The sequence below is a fragment of the Trachurus japonicus genome, chromosome 7, assembly GCF_045865225.1.
Source record: "Trachurus japonicus isolate A0001 chromosome 7, Traja_1.0".
Classification (NCBI taxonomy): Eukaryota; Metazoa; Chordata; class Actinopteri; order Carangiformes; family Carangidae; genus Trachurus; species Trachurus japonicus.
Genome location: NC_140913.1, coordinates 32,487,470 through 32,509,767, shown reverse-complemented (window position 1 = coordinate 32,509,767; position 22,298 = coordinate 32,487,470). Strand labels below are relative to the sequence as shown.

Genomic DNA, 22,298 nt, shown 5'->3' with positions numbered 1-22,298 from the left:
CATCTGTTTCCTCATGGCTCAGCACATGAACAAACTGCAGTTTAATCTACAGTAACTCCACTGTAAACATCAGACAGACACAGTTCACAGGGTTAAAGAATAAACTTTATTTACAAAACTGATTCAACAAAATCGCAAACTCGTATGAAAACTAAGAAACTGATGCATCGACAATAAACGTTACAAACAACACGCAAAATATTACAATTTTCCATTATTAAAAGCAAAAAAAATAATATTATTTTACACACGAGCGACTTGAGATTGTTTTGCACTTCCAGTTTGAGTTTGTTTGACTTCGCTGCGACGTCATGAGCCGCAGCCACAGACACGTCCATAAATAAAAACATACGAAACATTCATAAATACAACGTCTAAAAAGAAAAAAAAAAGACTTCATGCACATTCGACTGGTGGTTATATACTATAGAGGCTGATCCTGACCAATAGCAATAAGATAATCAATCAATCAATCAACCCAGAACAAGTCAACGTCACATGCAGCAGAAGGAAACTCAGCTCTCAAAGTGTTTCCACTGGTTCGTTTAGTTTTTGTCTGTTTAGTGCGCAATATGAATTGTCTTCGCGGTTGTTTTTTGGAATGTAAACTGATTATATATCAATATTTTTATTATTACTTATTTTATTTGGTTTCTGCTCAAATTGTCCAAAGAGTTTTTCCTGCTAATTCAGCCTCTTTTCCTACAAAATATCACCGGACACACAGTGGAAAGTGTTTAAAAAAAACAAAAATAAAACAAGACAAAACATCTCCTTCATTACAAACCTTCTTCTTCTTCTAATTCTCTCTCCAAACCTCTGGCGCCTACATTACCCACAATGCTTCAGAGACTCAGGTGTGTGCGAGAGCTCACTTCTCTCCGACTTCACACCTGAAGATTATTTTCACTTTCCTTCACTTCAGTTTTCACACGTGGAGCCACGACGGCCTGTAAACACTTTGATGTGAGTATTTCATTTCAGATTTAAACTTGTGTGTCTATAGAAAACAAAACAAAACAAAACAAATAAAATTAAAATTAAACCAGCTACTGACACACACACACACACACACACACACACCTGTCCGTTCACAGAAACACACCCGTCTCTGCTGTGGAGGAAACAGTCCCAGACGGCTCCCAGAGGAAAATATTTACTGCTCAGATTTAATCCTTCAAGTCGTTTTCTCTTGTAAATGAATCAGATGAAACAAATAAATCTCAGCTCTGTGCAGATCATTTGTTTGTTTTTGAGTTTGTTCTGTGAAAACAAAAACGTGACGGTTACATTTGTATTCTCAATTTTTTTTGGTCGGCTAATAGAGAATAGAGAATGAAAAAAACAAAAAAAACACTCTGATCCAAAGTGTTCAGAGGATAATTAAGGACTGAGCTCATGTTCACATGTAGCAGGAATCTGAGTAAACTCATACATTTTAATGTGTTTTCTCAGTTTTATGTGACTGAAAACGATTATTTCTGAAACTCATCATGATGCTGTCAAAGCAGAACTCTGATTAATGTTTGTCCAAACACTTTTTGTTTTACTCCAACTTTACTCCAAAGAGAGAGAAATAAATTCTTTCGACAGTGTATTGATCGAGGTTCATGTAGATCTCTGTTTCTGAACCAGGGACAGCTACTCTGACCCCCAGTGGCACGTGGTGTAATTGCAAGAGGTGCTTAAAACGATAAAATATAATTTTATTAAGTGACATTTACAGACATTTATCAGCAGAGCCATCATTAATGTCTAAACTGCAGAAGCTGAACTGAACTGAACTGGTATTTTGTCCCAATCCCGATATGATTTAATGGGAAATTGGTCATATTTTAATAAGAAGCCACATTTTGATGGTTTTTTGATTCACTCTCACTCTTTGATTACACCGTTACTGCAAACTCAACACTTCCTGTGTTATTTTCAAATTAAGAGCCCCGGTCCTTGCCTTTCAGTAGATAGTCTCCATTAATTTCTTAAGTGGGCTTTTATTGTGAAATATCACACAGGAAGATGGTGTAAAACTCAATAACGTGCAATTATTATATTATATTATATCATATTATATTATAGCTATTTCTATTTCTGTCTAATTAGGTTTGGGACTTCTTTTGCTCCCCCACCTCACACCTGGGTATCTGGGATCTGCTGTGTCTGTCTGATGTTACTATTACAAATGTATGATTACAAATGTGAACATGGACTGAGTGTCGTAGCGTTTGGTTTTACAGAGTGAATGTTTTTACTTTAAAGAGCAGCTCAGTCGCTAACGGAGGATTTTCTACAGGACCCGTCCAGGACCGTTTCCAGTGAGCGGAGCTACGAGTCACAGAACCTCTGAGGAACCGACCCGGTCACAGACAGACGCGGCGGTCGTCAGTGTTCGCCGTCGTCACCTGGAGCTCAGACAGACGACTCTGTTTCCTCTACTGCCGTGAAAACAGCTTCACCGCCGGCCGCCATGAGGTAAATTCACAGTAAACTAACGACGGCACGACGACGACGACGAGAGGGAGAACGGGTCGGGACAACTTCGACAACAAACGGGTCCACACTGCAAAAACTCAAAATCTTTCCAAGAATATTTTCTTGTCAAAATGTCTCATTTCTAGTCAAAACGAAACTCTTTCCACTTAAAGGGACAAGGAGTTTTGGAAAGCGAAGTGTTTTCACACTACATTTCCCATGAGCCTCCATGCGCACGGTGAAATTCTTGGACCGGCGCAAGACGGACTCATGTTTTCATTCATCAACAATGAAAGTCAGAGGTTGGAAGACGATCAGATACCGTCGTAGTTCCGACCATAAACAGCAATTTGGCGGCGTTATTCTCATGACCGAAAGTAAGGAAACGCTGGTCGGCTCACCCAGCATTTCCGCCACTAATTAAAATAACAAAGTAACGATAGACACCAAACGATATACTTATCAAAAATTGAGCCATTAACAAGTGTGGGTAGCGTAGATTCATCCACGTTAATGTGTGACTTTTTTATAACCAAATACAAACTCCTCGTTGTCCCTTTAAAACAAGACTCATCGCCTAAAAATGTACTTGTTTTTAGATAATTTTCACTTGTTTCAAACAAATTTTCCCTTGAAATAAGTAGAAAAATCTGCCAGTGAAAGCAAGTTTCTTGTGCTTGTAATAAGAAAGAAAAACTTGCTCCACTATCAGATTTTTCTACTTATTTCAAGTGAAAATCTGCTTGAAAGAAGTAAAAAATGTCTAAAAACAAGCTACTTTATTGTGTGATGAGTCTTATTTTAGGTATAATGAGATTTGTTTTGACTAGAAATGACATTTTGACTAGAAATTAGACAAATATTCTTGGTAAGATTTTGAGTTTTTGCAGTGCAGAACCAAAAACTCAGTGCGCTGCGTTGACGACGTCCTGGTTCTGGTTCTGGTGGTTCTGGTTGAGATTGTTGTTGAGGTTGTGCAGCTCGTGGTGGCGCTGGTGCCGGTGCAGGTGGATGGCGTTGGACTCTGGTACGTCCGCGGGCTCGAAGGCGCCCGACACCTGCGGCATGAACTGGCGGAAGATGCTGACGCTGCCGTGCCAGAAGGTCGGCTGAGGGAGGCGACCGGCCAGAGACCAGCACCGCGTCGCCGGGTCGTACGCCTCCACCACGTCCGACAGCTCGAAGGTGTTGTCGTAACCGCCGGAGACGTAGAGTTTACCACCCAGCGCCGCCACGCTGCCGCCAACATGGACCTGTTGGTGAGACACAAGAGACACGAAGACGGTCAGAGAGTCAAAGGACGAAATAAATGTGGTGTTCGAAAATAAAAGTCTCTGTCAATAAATAAATAAATATGGCCTAACAATATAAAAGTCTCTGTAAATAAATAAATATCCCACACGGAAAGAACCTATAGGTTTTAATATAGGTTTGAATATATGTGACAGGCTACATCAAATTGTCGGTTTTCATATATACGCATATATGCTATATAGACCCTTTCAGAGAGTATAAACAAAGACAGGTGTGGCTCATTAGAAAACGCTCTGCTACACTAAATGGAATGGAGCCTTAATTAGTATCCTTGGTAACACCTGTATTTGTTTATACTCTCTGAAAGGGTCTATACGTAGACATGGTGCATATATGATGCATATGTGCACCATACTGTATATGCAGCATATATACACAGATAAACTGCATATAGGTTTCATATTATGCGCATATCCTCATGAAAACTGACAATTTTATGTATGTCACGTATACTGTATTCAAACCTATATATATATATATATATATATATATATCCTCATGAGGATATATGCGCATATATGAAACCTATATGCAGTTTATCTGTGCATATATGCACCATATATACATAGTATACGCGTATATATGAAAACGGCCAATTTTATTATTTTTTTTATTAACAAAATAAAAGTCTCTGTAAATAAATAAATATGACCTAACAAAATAAAAGTCTTTGTAAATAAATAAATAAATACATATGGCCTAACAAAATAAAAGTCTGTGGAAATAAATAAATATGGCCTAACAAAATAAAAGTCTGTGGAAATAAATTTGGCCTAAAAAAAAGTTTACACAAACTTTAATCCAGTCTAAATTAAAAACAGCGCCCTCTGCTGGAAACTGAGTCACATAGCAGCACAAAGTTATTGTAGTGAGATAACACCTTTGAAAAAACACCTCTCAGGATTTTAGTTGCACTTTCTACTGAGGCCTGTTTTTCTTTATCTATTTCATCTTATTTATTAGAAGTCTGCCTTGGTTTTTAATTTATTTTTAACTGAAATAAACTAAATAAAAACTACAAAAAAAATAACTGTCTCAATGTCTTGTGTGTTATATGTATGCCTTGCTTTTATTAAAGTCACCTGAACCTGAAACCGACAAAGATAATAAAAGATTTTCAGACATGTCAACAATAGAACTGAATACAATTTAATTAAATAATCAATTAAGTTAAGAGTAAAGTACCTTATTTGGGGAAAAATAGAGAACAGATAATAAGAGTTAAATCAAATAAAATTTGATCAGATCCAAAACAACAGCTTTTATTTCCATGTACACACACAGACACACATATAAAAATAAAAACTGTTGTTGTTGTTGTTGTTGTTGTTGTTGTTGTTGTAGTGCAGTGCATGCTGGGAGATGAAATACAAACCTGGTTCATTGGATTAATTTTGTCCCACTCGTTCTTTAGAGGATTATAAACGTCGACCTCGGCCGAGTCGTCCCTGAAGACGGAGACACAACAAAGTCAAAACTCTGAAAATAAATATTTTATTCACAAACGACGGATGTTTGATGTCGTCCTTTTAAATAAATCCTCAACGTTCACTTCCGTTGCAGCTGAATTATCCTGGAAGATAAATACGTTTGGTAACACTTTACTTGAATAGGTATTCATAAGATTGACATAACACTGTCATAACCATGACATAACAGCTGTCATAAACATCAATGAATACTTATGGCAGCTGTCATAAAGTGTCATTTGGTAAGTTATGACACTTTTAATGCAAAGTTGACATTGTTTGAGATGTTTTTGTTCTGACAACTTGACATAAAGGCAATTTAAACTGTCATAGCAGACCTAATTGCCAAACTTTAAAAAATTATGTCAAGTTCTCATAACAAGGACATCTCAAATAATGTCAACTTTGCATCAAAACTGACATAACTTACCGAATGACACTTCACGACAGCTGTCATAAGTATTCATTGATGTTTACGACAGCTGTTATGTCATGGTTATGACAGTTTTTATCTATTTTGACGAATTTTTCTTTCAAAAATCGATTTTATTTATTTTATTTATTTTTTTATTTTTTTAAATATTGTGCAATGTGCATTTGTTAGCCTTTTTTACATACAGAGAGTACAGGTTTTGAAAAGGGTTTAAGTTCACTTTATAATGGAGTATGTTAATTTATAGGCTCCTACAGTATTTGTGTGCAGATAAATGTTAAAAATGCAGACTAAAAATCCAGAGAATCGGCAATATCGTAGAATCACAATTTAAATCAAATCGCCATCCAAAAAAACGTAGAAGAATTGAATCGGGAGAAAAGCATATCGTCCCAGCCCTACAGTTTTATGTCAATCTTATGAATACCCATTCAACCATTCAAGTAAAGTGTTACCATACGTTCTATATGAAGTGAGCTCCCACCTGACGAAGTAGATGAGGCCGTTGAGCGTCACGGTTTTGGGCGTGAACGACCACGGCGGCAGCTGGCCGCATTTGACCCTGGTCCAGCGGTTGGCGTCAGGGTCGTAGCTCTGGATCGCCATGGCGTCCTCGCCGGTCAGGCAGCCGATGGCGTAGAGCCGGCCCCGGCAGGGCGTGGTGGAGCAGTTGTCCATGGGGTGCAGCATGGCGGGCAGCGCCTCCCAGCAGTCCAGCGCGTGGTCGTAGCGCTCGGTGCTGTCGGACGCCACCACGTAGAGCTGACCCTTCAGCACGCACGAGCTGTGGTACTCCCGCGCCTTCAGCATGGGCGACGCCTCCGTCCACTCGTTCACGCTCGACTTGTAGCGCCACACGCCGTCGTAGAGACGAGAGCCGTCAGAGCCGCCTGCGGGAGACGCGGAGACAGGAAGTCTTTATTAACCATGATTAGTGAGGTTCATGAGATAATCACATCTGTTTTTCCTTCTGGTCACCGTTTTATTTTATTATTTTATTACATGTTGATTTTTACAGTGTAAACATATTTATTGTATTGATTTATTGTTATTATTGTTTAAATATATATCTTCTGACTTTTTTGAAGGTGCCAATAAATAAAATGTATTATTATTATGATTGTTTAAACTTTTTTTTTTTTTTTTTTCAAGTATATTTTTTGGCTTTTATGCCTTTATTTGATAGCACACAGTATAGATAGACAGGAAAGGGGGAGGCAGAGAGAGGGGGAATGACATGCAGGAAAGGTCTGCCCGACGCGGGATTCGAACCGGGGACGAGGACTGTAGCCTCTACATGGGGCGGCCGCCTTAACCACTGCACCACGCACCGCCCCTATGATTGTTTAAACTTAAACTTAAAGTTTTTATTTCAGTTTCAACATATCCACAATCATATTCACCTGCTGTTTTCTCATTTTTTTCAACAGAAAGTAAAACGAACAAGGACAAAGTAATAATTAGTACAAAATAAAAGGAACGGAAACAACGATAAAAACAAATGATAGGGAGAAAAACAGAGATATACAAGTTCATATTAAAAGAAAAAAAGTATCAGATAGGTGGATAACATATTTAATAAGTTAATTTGGATTCAAAATGTATCTTTATGGAGTCTGAGGGAGTTTGTTATTTGTTTCCTTTATCTTTTATCCGTCCACATGTTGCATGTTGGACGATCAGGCTTTAAACATCTCACTGCGATGCATTTAACTGCTGTTGCTCACAATTTGTAGGAGATATTTTTACATTATATGAGTTAAAAGCCTTTTATGCAACTAACAAAGTTCAATTTAAAACTTTTTTCCACAGGAAAACTGATGTTCATGAGGGTTTGTCTGTTTTCCTGTATTGTTTTTTCTTAATGTGTCAATCAAATCACATCGAAATCATGCACGCCATCATGTTTAAAGAAACTGTATCATAGTTTATAAAAACTTAATCTGCCCGTCAACATTACGCAACCACGCGCTGCTGTTATTTCTGTCATCGAGGTTCTGAGCTAAATTTACAGCTCAATATCAGCGTCTTGAAATCTGTGAGTGAAGCGCTCAGATTGTTTCTCATGGGAAAACACCGGCCTTGTTTTCACCTCAGGAGGGATCAGAGACTGTGACTGTAATGATGATGATGAAGATGATGATGATGATGATGAGGAGGAGAACCATTGTCCTGGCAGCACACCATGTCCCATCTGACTCTGTTCACACATCGAGCGGCCTGCAGTTTATTTATAAGCTCTGTCCGACGGCCATGAAGGAGCGGGAGTGGAAGTCTACCGAGTGGAGCTTCCACTGTTAATTCAATCTGAGGGCGTGTGTGTGTTCACACCTGGTTAGTTTGGAGAAGTTGTTTCCGAAACAGGAAGCGTTTAACCCCGAAGAACGGTTTGTTTGGTTCATAATGTGAACACAGCAATCGCACTCGGCTGTAAAACAAAACAAGCGGGCCGAAATCGCAAAGAAGGGCTGAAGCGCCGCATTATGTAATAATATTCTTGAGTGCAACATCATAATCTTTGCTGCATTTTTTCATAAAAAAGTGCAACACTCGCATTTTGTAATAATTTGGTACATTATGTAAAAACTTATTACAAAATGCGGCAAAGTTTATGACATATTGCATTCAAGAATTTTATTACAAAATGTGGCAGATTATTACAAAATGCGGCGTTATTACATCATGAGGTGAAACTTTATATAACATAATGCGGCGCTACAAGGGGTGGTATCATCTAGGGCGGCGTTCATTTGCAGTGAGATCATCATCAACTGAGCAACCGACACAACAAACAACACGCTGCTGATAACGGTTCCTGTAGGAGCCATGTTTCATTTATAATATTATACATCCACACCTCTAGGGGGCAGTATTTCATTTGTCGTCAGCCACTAGTTTGCACAGGCGTTGCTGCTTTCAGGGAAGAAGCAAACAGTTTTCGATGTGTTTTTTTTTGTTGTTGTTTTTTTCATGTGGATAAATGATAAGTATGTGACTTTAAATGACGAATAATAACGCAAAGGAGGATTCCGTTGGTTTATTACCCGAGTACACGTCAAAACAAAACAATGGGCTCTTTGCACAGCTCCACTACTTCCTGAACTTAATGCTGCTCCTTTGTTTCCTGTCTTACATTATTGGACAAACTGATTAATCCAGGTGTGTCTGGATCAGTCACAATGGTCCAACACGCCTGGATTAATCAGTTTGTCCAATAATGTAAGACAGGAAAATTAAGGAGCAGCATTAAGTTCAGGAAGTAGTGGAGCTGTGCAAAGAGCCCATTAGCAGCCTGTAGTGGACAAAGCACTGGACTTAGTTACTACAGTTCTTAACGACCAGACGCGCTGGTTTGGGCCAAAAATATATATATACGTAGGATGCCTCCAGTCAGCTTCTTCTTTTTTTTCTGGCCATGTACAGGTTCAGGTTTGATCCGAAAATATACACAATTGACTTGGATCAGGTCGGGACTGGACTTCAACTGCGGGTTCTGACCGGGTCGGATTTTTATTTTCAGGGCCGTTAAGACTTCTATTCCATGTTTTTTTTGTTTTTCCCCTGTAACCCCCTCCTCCTTCGAGGTAAATTTCTGACCAATGAGAGAACAGTTGAACCAACTGCTCATGCTCATGGCATTTGTTTACAACTTTGGACCGATTGGGACTGTTACCATGTGAACACAGACGACCCAAACGAGCCACAGGTCTGAAAAGAATAGTTCACCCAAAATTCAAATTTCACTCATTATCTATCTACTCACCCTCATGTCGACTAAGGGCTGGGAGAAGTTTCAGAGTCCTCCGTGGCTTCTCTGAGTTACAGCGGGTCTCGGCGTAGCAGTGCATGTCAATATAGAGGTTGCAAATGGATACCAACTGTCTTCGTAACAAAAAGACACACCAAAAAACATCCAAATACCTCCACACTGCTCGTATGTAATGTCCGTCTTGTATTGAAGCCCCGAAATGCGAAATTGTTCCGAAAAAAATTAAATAAGTCTATATTTCAAGCTTGTTTGTAACGGAAGCTCCTCTTCCTGGTCCGTCCAAATCTCGCGAGATTTGTGCCGGCGTCAGTGCGATTACTGACGCCGGCGCAAATGCACTGCTACGCCGAGACCCCCTGTAACTCAGAGAAGCCACGGAGGACTCTGAAACTTCTCCCAGCCCTTAGTCCACATGAGGGTGAGTAGATAATGAGTTTTGAGAAATTTCAATTTTGAGTGAACTATTCCTTGAATACACCCAAACACACACAGACAAACACACACGCTGCGTTGGATGACTTACCCGTGACGTACATGTCGTTGCCGAGGGCGGCGATGCTGTAGCCTCCTCCCAGGTGGTCGGGGAACTCGGCCAGGTAGCGCCACTGTCCGGTCTGAGGGTTGTAGCAGTCGACGGTGACGAGCTCGTCGCAGTCCTGGTCGCAGCCCCCGACCACCACCAGGATCTCGGCCAGGCCGGTGGACGGCCGCGGCCTCATGCGGTGGCACGGCCGGTCGTAGCGGTCGTACTCGCAGGACTGGAAGCTGCGCGCCTCGTTGACCATGCGGAGGCAGGTGGGCGACAGGTAGACCAGCGGGTCGCTCTCCACGTGCGCCAGCAGGAAGAACCGCCGCACGAACGGCAGCCGCACCTGCTGCAGCAGCTCGGGCCAGTAGTGCAGCCGCCGCTGAAGGTCGGCCTTCACCCAGCGCACCGCGATCTGGTACACCGACTCCTCCTTGTCCACGCACAGCTCGTCGTCCGACATGAACTCCAGCAGGCGCTTCCACGGCAGCCGCTCGAAGTCCGTCCCTTTGGCCAGCTCCATGATGTTCTTCAGCACGAAGCGGCGAGCGCTGGACGCCAGCTCTCTGCAGGCGTAGGCCTCGGCGAAGTCCTGGATCTCTAAGCAGTTGGACACGTCCAGGCGCTGCTCCAGGAAGGCGCAGCACGCCTCTTTCACCGACGGGAACTGGAACAGGTCGGCCGTCTTCAGGAGCAGGTCCACGTTGTCCTGAGTGACGGTGACGCGTCCCGTGTAGCAGAAGTCCACCAGCAGGCCCAGGAGCTCGGCCGACACCTCGTGCAGAACCACGCGGTCCATGGCGCTCTCCCTCAGCGTCCCGGCGAACATGGCCCGGAAGTAGGTGCTGGCGGCGGCCAACACCGTGCGGTGGCAGTGGAACTCGCGGCCCTCGGCGCACAGAGTCACGTCGAAGAACTTCCTCTCGGCGCGGAGCTCGTGGATTCCTCGCAGCAGGTTGAAGGCGTGAGCCGTGTCGAAGAACGGCAGAGTGGACGGTTGAGTCTGTAACACCGGCTTCTCCATCGCTCCGCTCTCTGGTGATCAGCTTCTATGGGTTGTGCTCAGAACTACGTTTTCATCTAGGACAGAGAAACAACAACAAACCAACAGGATACATCAAATAACAAGTATTTCTGATGATTTTCCAGTTGTTTGCTCTATAAAATGTTTAAAAAAAATGCAGAAATACCTTGGACAGTTTCTAGATCCCAAAGAGACATCGTCAATTTACCCAACCAACCAAACCCCAAATTATTCTGTTCACCATCACTTCAGACAAAGAAAAGCGGCAAATCTTTACAACTGAGAGGCCGGAACTATGAATTGCTGCGTGAAAAAAATACTTTTCATTGATAAAAACTGTTTACTGATCAATTTTCTGGAGGTTTTTCCACCAAATGTACCACTGTCAAACACAAAGGCCTATGACGGTAAAGGAGACATAAAAACAATGACATTTTCATCTCAAACAGAGAAACACCAACAACTTAACAGGTTACATCAACTAACAAGTATTTTATGATGAATATTTTCTAGTTGTTTGCTCTATAAAATGTAAAAGAACTGCAAAAAATACCTTTGAAAGTTTCTAGAAGCCCAAAGAGACATTGTCAAATCACCTGCTCTGATTCAACAACCAATCAACTTCTGTTCACCATCACTTCAGATAAAGAAAAGAGGTAAATCCTCACAACTGAGGCTGGAACTACGAATATCTGCTTGAAAATGTGCTTACATTTTCATTTGTTTATGAAAACTGATGTTAATACTTTTTCTAAATAAGACGGTTCTTCTACCAAATGTACCACTGTCAAACACAGAGGTGTAGAAGCTGAAGGAAAGTAGACATAACAATATAACAAAAGAGACGTTTTCATCTAAAACAGACAAATACCAACAAACCAACAGGTTACATCACCTAAAAAGTGTCCCTGGTTAATATTTTCCAATAGTTTCTCTATAAAATGTCAATGAACTGCAAAAAAAATACCTTTGAAAGTTTCTAGAAGCCCAAAGAGACATCGTCAAATCACCTGCTCTGATTCAACAACCAACCAAATTATTTTGTCCACCATCACTTCAGACAAAGAAAAGAGGTAAATCCTCACAACTGAGGCTGGAACTATGAATTTCTATTTGAAAAAAGACTTGAATCTTTAATAGTTTATGTTTTTTTCTGTAAACATGAAGAGGCTTTTCCACCAAATGTACCACAATCAAACAGATGTCTATGACGGTGAAGGAAAGGAGACATAACAACCATGATGTTTCCATCTCAAACACAGAAACACCAACAATTTAACAGGTTACATCAACTAACTCTGTATTTTCCGCTGAATATTTCCCCTTTCACACTTTGACAGTTTTCTAACGGCCAAGGAGACATCGTCAAATCACCTGTAATAAAACCCCAAAATATTCTGTTCACAATCGCTTCAGACAAATAAAAGAGGCTGGAGTTAAGGATTTCTGCTTGAAAATGAAATGAATTGTTTTTGAAAACAGATTTTTCTGTGTAAGGAGCCTCCCACACCAAATGAACCATTAAAACAGAAAAACACCAGGAACATGCATCAACATCTTATATCAACTAACAATTATTTCTGATGAATATATTCCAATTTAACACTTTGACAGTTTTCTAGCGCCCAAGAGAGTCATCGTCAAATCGCCCGGTTTGATTTAGCAACAGACCAAAGCCCCAAATTATTCTGTTCACCATCACTTCAGACAAATAAAAGAGGCAAGTCATCATCACAACAGGGATTTCTTTGCTTTAAAATGACTTAAATCTTCGTTATTGAATTTTCTGTAAACATAAAAAGTACCTCTGTCAAACACAGTGGTCTATGGACAGGAGGACACATGGCTATGTTGACGTTTAACATTAAGGAAAGAAAAGTCCTAATAGAGATCAAAACCAGAATGAATTTAACATTTCTACGACTTCAACGCCAGATGAAATGCTTCAAAGCAAAAACACGAGCCAAATAATCTCAACTATACAGCCCGACATGTGACCAACCTTACAGACCAGACCGTCTGCTCCAACAAACCACTTCACTTTATGTTTCAGTTTCAAACCCAAACCGTTTCCTTTTTCCTACCTGAAGATCGACTCCAGACTGGTTTGGTTTCACAACGTTCACGACGTATAGAACGAACGACGAAGCTCCGACGACTGAATGTGACCAGATCCTTCAGTGTGTTTAAGAAAGAGAGCTGCTCTGTGCTCAGGGGCTATAAATACACCAGCAGTGTCCATTTCCACCAGAGGGGAGGGGGGGGGGGTTTGAGGAGAACACCTAACACACTGTGGGGAGAGTATGAAGCCCCCCCCCCCCACCCACCTCCTCCTCCTCCACCTCCCACTGGTATGAATCTGTGGTCAGTCAGTGTGAGTAAAGTGGAGCCGGCTGAACGTGGGCCTCATCCCCTCCGTCAGACCAAAACACACACACACACACCTTCCTGTCAGAATACTCAACCAGCTCAGCGAAGCACAACGGTCCACTCTGAGTCATTAACCATGAGACCATTACCATAAAAATCTACTATTTTAATAATTACTGCAGGACGGGTCAGTGAGTCAGCTTTTTGGATCAAGTGCTGCGATGTTCCAGATGTTTGTCGTCCCCAAATGCTGAATCCTGCTGAATCCTGCCGACTCTGACTGAAGTTGAGACTCGTGAAAAACGATTCTGACAACTTGGATGGATTTATTTAACCCAGAGATCCATTTCCTTTCCTCAAGAACTCCTCATCACCTTCCAGCTTCCAGCTTGTTCACATTTTCTACATTTCTCTTTGTTAAACTGAACATATTTGGGTTTTGGACTGTTTTTCAGCAACATCTGAAGAAAACCCAAATATGTTCAGTTGGTCTGTGGGAGACAGTGATGGACGATTCTCAATATTTTTTTTGGATCCTAAATTTAATATCTTTTTGTTTTTTGGAGGGGAATTTTGTAGACAAAAATAAAACCTGGTTGTTTTTGTAGAATGAACAACAGATCAAGAGCAAAATCTGACAATTGGGCTAATGGTGATGTCAATGAGCTTGTGGTGTCGTTAATTTCCTACATAATGATCTATTAAATGCTGGCCCTAGAAACAAGGCATCTTGGTAATTTTTGATCACGGTTAATTTGGTCAATATTGAAATCATGGTTATATTTATCTGGCAAAACAATGTTTTTGACTTTGTTAAAGCAGAAGTAAGTGATCCGGTCGTTTTGGGGAAGTTCTTGTCAGCCGATGGAGTTAGCAGTCCCCGCCCTCGTCCCTACGTCACCGCATTCACACGCATCCCTTGGCTGCACACACAGCCCTTCATGCCGTTCTCTCTCCTCATTGGATAAAGCTTGTAGGATACAAGGAAGTATACAAGAAGTTTTCTCCTCGGCTTACAGCAGAGCAGAGTGACTGACAGACCCGTGTTTCGGACCAAACACTCTATGTAAGTGATTGCTGTCGGAAGATATAACTATTTAAGACTTATATTAACACAAACATTCCGCTTACTTCTGCTTTAACATGATGCATTTATTGAACATTTCGTGATGATTCATTTCAAACAGGACAGAGGAGCTAACTAATTAAACAGTTAACTGAGGAAACTGCTTTTGTGAATTAATGGACACATGTTGGTAGAACGACAAATAATTGTTCACTTGTAGAAGGATGCTGTTGTTGCTGTCGTAGTTGTATAGTATTTGATGCTTCAAGGATACGAGCTGAGATGGGTGGGGGGCAAAACACTTTGAAGGTGCACGAACATTTTCCACAATTGTTTAAGTTTTGAGATCGTTTGGAGCCAAAATCAAAATCATAATCAAAATTTGATTCATTGCACAGCCCTGTTATAAACTATGCTGCTAATACTAAAATATGTATATGATATTATAGCACTGTTGATAATTAACTGAGAAGAATATCTGATTTGACATTGAGATGAATAAGATTATAAAAGATAAGATAAGATAAGATTGTAAAAGAGAGGAAAAGACCAGATGGTAAACAGCAGTGAAACGCTTCAACAGACGTTTCTTTCTTTCTGAAACACCAACGACTTCACAGGAAGCTGCGTTCAGAGGCCGATCGAAGCTCCTCGTCAATATTTGGAGATGATCATCATTGCCTCTCAAAATACACAGGTATCTCCTTACAGAGATTTGTTTAAAGGTTGTAATAAAGCCCCCGGTTCCTCTGGCCAAAGGACTTAGCACACATTCCTCACCAGGGTTCAACAATGCAGCGGTCCGCATAGCTCAAACTGTTGTGTGAAGGGCAGACGGGGCCTCACAACCCAGATCTGCACTGAAAACACACACACACACACACACACACGTCTAACTTCTGCACAAGTGATCATCTGTACGTTACAGGAGATAATGTTGTTTCCTTACATAGAGGTGATGAGTTTTCCTTCTTGGTCCCACTCTCTCCACCGTTACAAATGCTAAAAATGTTCTTTCACAAAAAAAAAAAAAAAAATGCAGTCATTCACTTCTAAACATCTGTTCTTCGTCTGCATCTGGGTTTGGTAGTTTTTATCTTCTGCTGCATGTTACAACAAAACGAACGGAGGTTGCCGCAAAACTAGAGCAGTCGGGACTCGGGAGTGTTGAGCAACTTACAATGAGGTTGTTTACCAAACAGCTCCGAGAATAGACGGCAGACATTTATACTGTCAAAGGAAAGAGAAGAGAAGGGAAGGTGAGAGAGAGAGGGATACAGTGGAGGTGTGGAAACAATCCCAGTGGAATGAGTGACGACCCCACCCACCTGTACAGACTGTACACAGCTATATAAAGGTGAACGATCCTTACACCCCCTCCTTATCACATGGTGTAACTGTACTATCTGAACTCATGCCCTGTTATAGTAATAATCAAAAGGTTCAATGGCGTTAGTCACAAGTCTGGGGTAAAACATTTTCTGATCCTTAGTAAGACCGATGGGAAGGTCTTAGTTTGTATTTTAGGAACCATCAGAACCGCTGTAAATAGAAACTCAGGGAGTCCCGACTGAAATAAAACAATGAATCAGAGTTGAAATATCCAAGAATAAGACTTCAGAGCCTAACGGACGTGATAGTGCCGACTGAGATATGAAAGGAAGTGATCGCCTTAAATCAGCAGACGATGTCGTCAAATATCGATCACTGACCCTTGAATCGAATCGAGTCGAATAGAAATCGTGTTGAGAGAGACTTTGTGATATCGACAAACAATCGAATCGTTGTCCGTTGAATCGACATGAAATCGTACCGTGAGTGAGGAGCAACGACCACAGTTTTCCAGAGACTAAGGACAAGTGAACGATCCAGACTTTATTCTGAATCCAAGACCAAAACTGTGACACCAACATCCACAACCTTCAGATTAGGGTTGGAGGACAGAACCACCAAAGGTTTGATAACAATCCATCGAACAGTTATTGAGATAATTGAGTAAAAATATGAGAGATAATATAATAAACTTCTTGCTTCATTTTAAATCTATTAAAAAAAGTTGACTTGTTTTATTCACTGTCAGGAGGATGAGACCAACCACATTTAACTCGTACCATGAGAGACTTTGTGATATTGTCAAACATTGAATCGTTGTCCATTGAATCGATATGATATCGTATTGTGATTAAACTTAAAGTCCTGCGGGTATTTACATGTATATTCAGTATATATCATGGTTTTCTAGAGACTAAGGACAGGTACTTAGATACAACTTTTGTCTGGCCAATACCCTAACCCAACCAAAACCAAAACTTGAATACCAATGTCCACAACCTTCAGCTTGGGACAGAACCACCAAAGTTTGGAGATAATCCATCAAACAGTTATTGAGATATTTGAGTAATAATACAAAGACAATCCAGCCAACAGCTGAGGACTGAGCAGGGAACAAAAACACAACAACATCCTGCTTCATTTAAAAAATTGGCAAACATCGAATTGTTGTCCGTTGAATCGACATGATATCATATTGCGATCAAACTTGTGATTTATACTCCTACAACTGAGGCTGATGGAAGAGTCTTGCAGGTATTTATACTTAGTGAGGATCGACTATCACGGTTTCCTACAGTAGAGACCAAAGACAGGTACTCAGATTTTACTTTTGTCCAGCCAATAGTCCTTATTCTTATTCTATAACCAAGACCTAAACTGAGATACCAACGTCCCGAACCTTCAGCTTGGGATGGAACGGAAGACAGAACCACCAGAGGTTTGAGATAATCCATCAAACAGTATTTGAGATATCTGAATAAAAATACAAAGACAATTCAGTCATCTGCCGAGGACTGAAGGGGGGGGGGGGGGACAAAAACACAACATCTTGCTTCATTTAAATCTAAAACAAAGTTGGCTTGATTTATTCACTGTGTCAGGAGGTGACTAATCAAACTGAACTGGTACTGTGTGAAACTTCTTGATATCGGCAAACATCGAATCGCTGTCCGTAAAACTTGTATTTTACCCCTCTACAACTGAGGCCGATGGAAGAGTCCTGCAGGTATTTACTAGGGGTGAGAATCTTTTACTATCTCACGATTAGATCCGATTCTGATTTTTGGGGCTACGATTCCATTCAAAATCGATTTTCAATTAAAAACGATTTGATTCCTAATGATTTCTGCTTCAGTCTGTCGGTGTGCAAAGGATCCTCATGATCTACTCCAGTCTGCTTTGCAAGACAGAATGACTAAAGTGTCTTTTTCACATTTATTGAGTTTTAAACATTTATCCATGCTTAGATGGAATTGTTGAAACTGTTGCATTAAGTAACAACATTAAAAGTGCCTCTTTATTTAAAAAAAAATAGTGCAGTTAAACATGCTGCCTTTGGGGCGGTGCGTGGCGCAGTGGTTAAAGCGGCCGCCCCATGTAGAGGCTACAGTCCTCAACGCAGACGTCCCCGGTTCGAGTCCCGCATCGGGCAGACCTTTCCTGCATGTCATTTCCCCTCTCTCTGCCTCCCCCTTTCCTGTCTATCTCACTGTGCTATCAAATAAAAGGCCAAAAAGCCAAAAAAATATACTTAAAAAAAAAAACATGCTGCCTTTTAAATTCTAAGGAAACGGAGGCCGACAGCCAGCAGATTTGTTTCATTTTGATTTTGGGACATTTTTATATCGATTCTGAATCGTATTAAATGAGAATTGCTATTCTTATGTGAATCGATTTTTTGGCACACCCCTAGTATTTATACTTAGTGAGGATTGACAATCTAGAGACTAAGGGCAGATCCTCATATTTTACTTTTGTCTGGTGAACAATCCAGAACTAAAACTATGATACCAACGTCCAGAACCTTCAGGTCTGGGTGGAAGACAGAAGAACCACCAGAGTTTGTAAAGTAAAGTAAAGTAAAAACTCAAACGCAGCACAGTCAGCAGCAGGAGACTGTGAGGGGAACAAAAGCAGACCATTACAAAACACACAACAACATCTTGCTTCATTTAAATCTAAAAAAAAAAAGAAAAGTTGCCTTGATTTATTCCCTGTGTCAGGGGCGTGACTTTGACTCACAGTTTCATAATGGCTCTGTGGCTTCCAGGACTGCAGACTATTCAGCGAAGGTACAGTCTGTTTATGTGGGAGCTGCTCTGAGCATGTGAACAACAACAGGGTAAATCAGACACCGTGTTTACAGTACGTGGACTGGACTGCAGCTCTTGGGTTTCTCGGTGCTACAGTAGTGTTGCCCCTTACTGGTGCAGCTTTGTAATTACCAAAGACCAGTGGTGGACAGTAACGGAGTAAATTTACTTGAGTACTGTACTTAAGTACATATCCAGAGGATTTGTACTTTACTTGAGTATTAGATTTCTTTGGTACCTATTACTCTTACTTGAATACATTTCCAAGACAAATATTTTTACTTTTACTCGACTTAATTTCTAGGAAGGCTGAAAAGTACTCGTTACTTTCAGGTCTTTTTCTAAAATCCTATTGAACACAAGCTGTGTTTGTCAAAGAAGGAAACCCTAACCCCTAAAAGCAGCACATCAGTGCAGCTGGTTTCAAAGAGTTCATTCTCAGAAACAAGAGTTAAAAGCTTAAATTAATTTAGAAAAAAAATATAGTAATTAATTGATGTGAAAAATAAGAGATTTACTCTTACTCTTACTTTTACTTAAAGTAAATTTAAAAGCATGTACTTTTGGATAGTCAAGTACCTTTAAAAGCAAGTACTTTTTTACTCTTACTCGAGTAACATGTCGACTGAGCTACTTTTACTTGTAACGGAGTAAATTTTGACCAGTAGTATTTGTACTCTTACTCAAGTACTGGAGTCGAGTACTCTGTCCATCTCTGCCAACGACAGGCTTCAGCTCTACTTTGCATGTCCTCGCCTCAGTATCAGCAGTATAAAAGCTGCTTGTGTGTGCAGCTTCGGCCACTTTGAATATCAAAACAGAGAAAATGAAATATGGCGCCTTCGTAATCTACATTTTTTTTATCCCTCCTCCACGATAATAAATCAACCACTTGATTCTGTAACCCAACGTTGCCTGTACTGGACTCGTGCGCTCCAACAGCAGCACCTGTTGCACTAACAACACATTCAGACAGCTGCTCAGACAACCATCAGACTGGAGCGACATAAAACCCCTGGTTCTCCACAGCTGAGCCGGCCCTGGCCATAAAAAGGCAACCGCGGCCTCTCATCCTCCCTCCCCAACTGACGAGAAACTGCAACAGGCTTCTGGCTGCAACGGCTCCCAGATGGCCGACAGTATGAGAGCGCATATGTTCCTCAGATGTAGATTAATTAGGTAATGATATTCTCATGCAAATTATAGGACAAGTTTGCATGATGAGCGGCGTTGCTTGCGGCAAATGCACGCCCTTTTTGGTTTGCTGTAATGCAACTTTTCCTAAAGTTAAAAAAATGACGTTAAAATCTGCAAACCGCTGCTCATTCATGTGAAACTTTTCCTACTGACTAATAATGTCCAAATGAGGCAGCGTGTGATTCATCCGTCTCGTTTAGGGAATTCCTGGCAGGAAAGATACCGGTAACTTTTCTTTTTTAATAATGCCACCGTGAAGGTTTGTTTCTGTGATGACTCAGGTTTTACCACCAGGGATGAGTTCAAATACCGAGTAATGAGCGCTATCATCTGGCCCCGGCATTCCTGTGATTCCTGCTGCTGAACAAGAGTCACAGTTACAACTTAACATAAACATCACAGGAGGAGGAGGAGGAAGAATCCACACTCTTTACTGAAGTAGTAATAACACATACTAGCTACAAGCAAAACTGTATTAAATGGTTTTACATTATCAAAATACTAGATACTGCATATTGCAAATATATGCATTCATGTGCAAACAAATTAATTATTATTCATTAATTATAGTTTGAATTGCATGTCAGTAAGTGACACATTCAAGAAGCTGATATCTCTGGAATCTTTACATGATAAATTAGTTTGACATTCATCCATTTAGTTGTTAATTATTGTCCTGTCAGTCAACTAATGGTTTACTAATGGATCTACTTGGATGCATATTGTTGAATAGTTCAATCTGTAATAAATCATAGTGTTGTCCAAGTAAAATCTTGATTTCAATTGAATTAAACAAACAAAATAACATGTCTCGACATCTCTTATCTTATATAAATTCCTCAGATTTGAATTTAGATTTAATAATATTTATTCCACCACTGATGAACATGTATATCCTCCATGCATCCATACATGTCCAACACACTGAGGCCTTGAGTCTTAAATTGCTCCTCATCCAAAGCCATGTTTGGGAAAAAATGATAATATTCAAATATGGAAGCTAATGCTATATCATAGCCCAGATACATAACTAGGCCCAAAGCCACACACACACATGCACACACACACACATAGATGTCGTGACAGTAAATGTTTAAGCTTTAATCTAAATATTATCATCATTTTATAACCCGACATGATGGAAAATGTTGAACAACTTCTGTCTCGATAATTAACTTTCGCCATTATGAGAACTCACTGTGCGTTGTTTATGTTCAGTGGAAACCGATTCATTAATGTAGACATATATAATAGTGTGTAACGATAGTAGAAAACAGTGCAGTTGCAGATTTAGCAGTAATATTTCCACATGTTAAACACTGTGAACATTAAAGTCCTCTCTTCTCTTCTCTTGTCCTGTTGACGCGCAGCTCGACACCTTCTTTTCCTCTTACTGGGACACAATGTTACAGCTTCTAGTCTCTGCTCCGAGACAAACAAACCACATAAAAAAAACCACAACAACTGAGCTTCAGTGGACTCACCGGGGTTCGTCTCCGTCCGTGTTGCTGCCTCCTACACTCAGAACCGCGTTAACGTCGCACAGGTCGAGCTGAAATGAAAGTTTGACGCCGCCGCCGCTGCTGCTCCTCTCTCCGGCCTCGACTGCGCCATGACAGGCTGCTGCACTGGAACAAATGCTGCGTTCAGGGGCTGTCGGAAAATACAGCCACCGACCGACTAGAGAGGAGCACGCAGATAGTAGCCTACTGCAACCCCAGAGATGCAAAGTAGTAGGCTAATATGACAACAACAACAATAATATTTAGGTTGATGGAGATATTTGATTGCTCCTCAGGAATGATCCAGTACTTTTGTTTTATCAGTTTGTTCGTTAAATTATGTTTTAGACCTGAGACCAAATAATGTGTTCTCAGAGCACTTTCTTATTTCAAAGGTGTATAGAAAAGAAAAATTAATTTGATTCCACTCTGGGTCATAAAATTAGTGTAGCCTAATATAATCACGACGATGTAGCCCAAACTTTGTGCAAAATTCTATTTTCGAGTAAATCCGGGATGAAAGTGTGGTATTTTTTTTTCGCATTGGATAATGCAGGCACACGAATTATGCGTCACGCGCTACTCACAATTCATCAGCCACTGATATTGGATCCGTCAATCAAACGTCACACACACACACACACACACACACACACACCTAGCTCAGATCTCGCCCCAAGTTGAATATCCCGCCCGCTCGATAACGACCAATCAAATTTGTTTTCCTTACATGGGTAAACTCGTGCGGCAACTCGTGGAAACTCGTAGAAGGAGGCGCGACCAACAGGAGAAACGGCCATTTCTGAATACCTTTAATGATTGGAAAAACTAAACAACTAAACAAATCTTTTTAAAGTAATTTTTATTTAGTAATTATTTATTTAGTAATTTTTTCACATCTAAGACATAATTCTTTTTTTTTTTTTTCCTCACAAAAATCATACTATTTTGAAAATTATTTGACAGCCCACTTGCAATACTATTGCGGCCCACCAGGAGGACGCAGCCCACAGG

General features: G+C 40.6%; 1 protein-coding gene across 4 annotated transcripts; it reads right to left on the bottom strand.

Moving 5' to 3' along the window:
* Positions 1 to 87: 87 nt before the first annotated feature.
* On the bottom strand, positions 88 to 21,420 carry klhl21 (kelch-like family member 21). 4 transcript variants are annotated; one of them, XR_015036200.1, is made up of 6 exons: positions 13,089 to 13,254; positions 9,978 to 11,060; positions 6,170 to 6,575; positions 5,159 to 5,231; positions 2,917 to 3,722; positions 88 to 2,694 (listed from the first exon to the last, which is right to left on the bottom strand). XR_015036200.1 is itself a non-coding variant. In XM_085782904.1 (6 exons), the coding sequence occupies exons 2-5, from the start codon at positions 11,002 to 11,004 to the stop codon at positions 3,375 to 3,377; spliced, it is 1,854 nt and encodes a 617-aa protein (XP_085639030.1). In that variant the 5' UTR covers positions 11,005 to 11,060; positions 13,089 to 13,254; the 3' UTR covers positions 2,542 to 2,557; positions 3,368 to 3,374. The 4 variants fall into 4 exon arrangements, 3 of the variants coding, with proteins under 3 accessions (XP_085639031.1, XP_085639029.1, XP_085639030.1); XM_085782904.1 differs by having other exon boundaries at positions 2,542 to 2,557; positions 3,368 to 3,722; XM_085782905.1 differs by lacking the exon at positions 13,089 to 13,254 and adding an exon at positions 21,267 to 21,420 and having other exon boundaries at positions 88 to 3,722.
* Positions 21,421 to 22,298: the final 878 nt, after the last annotated feature.

Coding starts and splice junctions, on each gene's coding strand:
- klhl21 (XM_085782905.1), bottom strand. CDS start 11,004: ATGGAGAAGCCGGTGTTACAGACTCAACCGTCCACTCTGCCGTTCTTC. Junction 6,576..9,977: donor CAACGACATGTACGTCACGG/GTAAGTCATCCA, acceptor CGTCTCCCGCAG/GCGGCTCTGACGGCTCTCGT. Junction 3,723..5,158: donor AAATTAATCCAATGAACCAG/GTTTGTATTTCA, acceptor TCTCACCAACAG/GTCCATGTTGGCGGCAGCGT.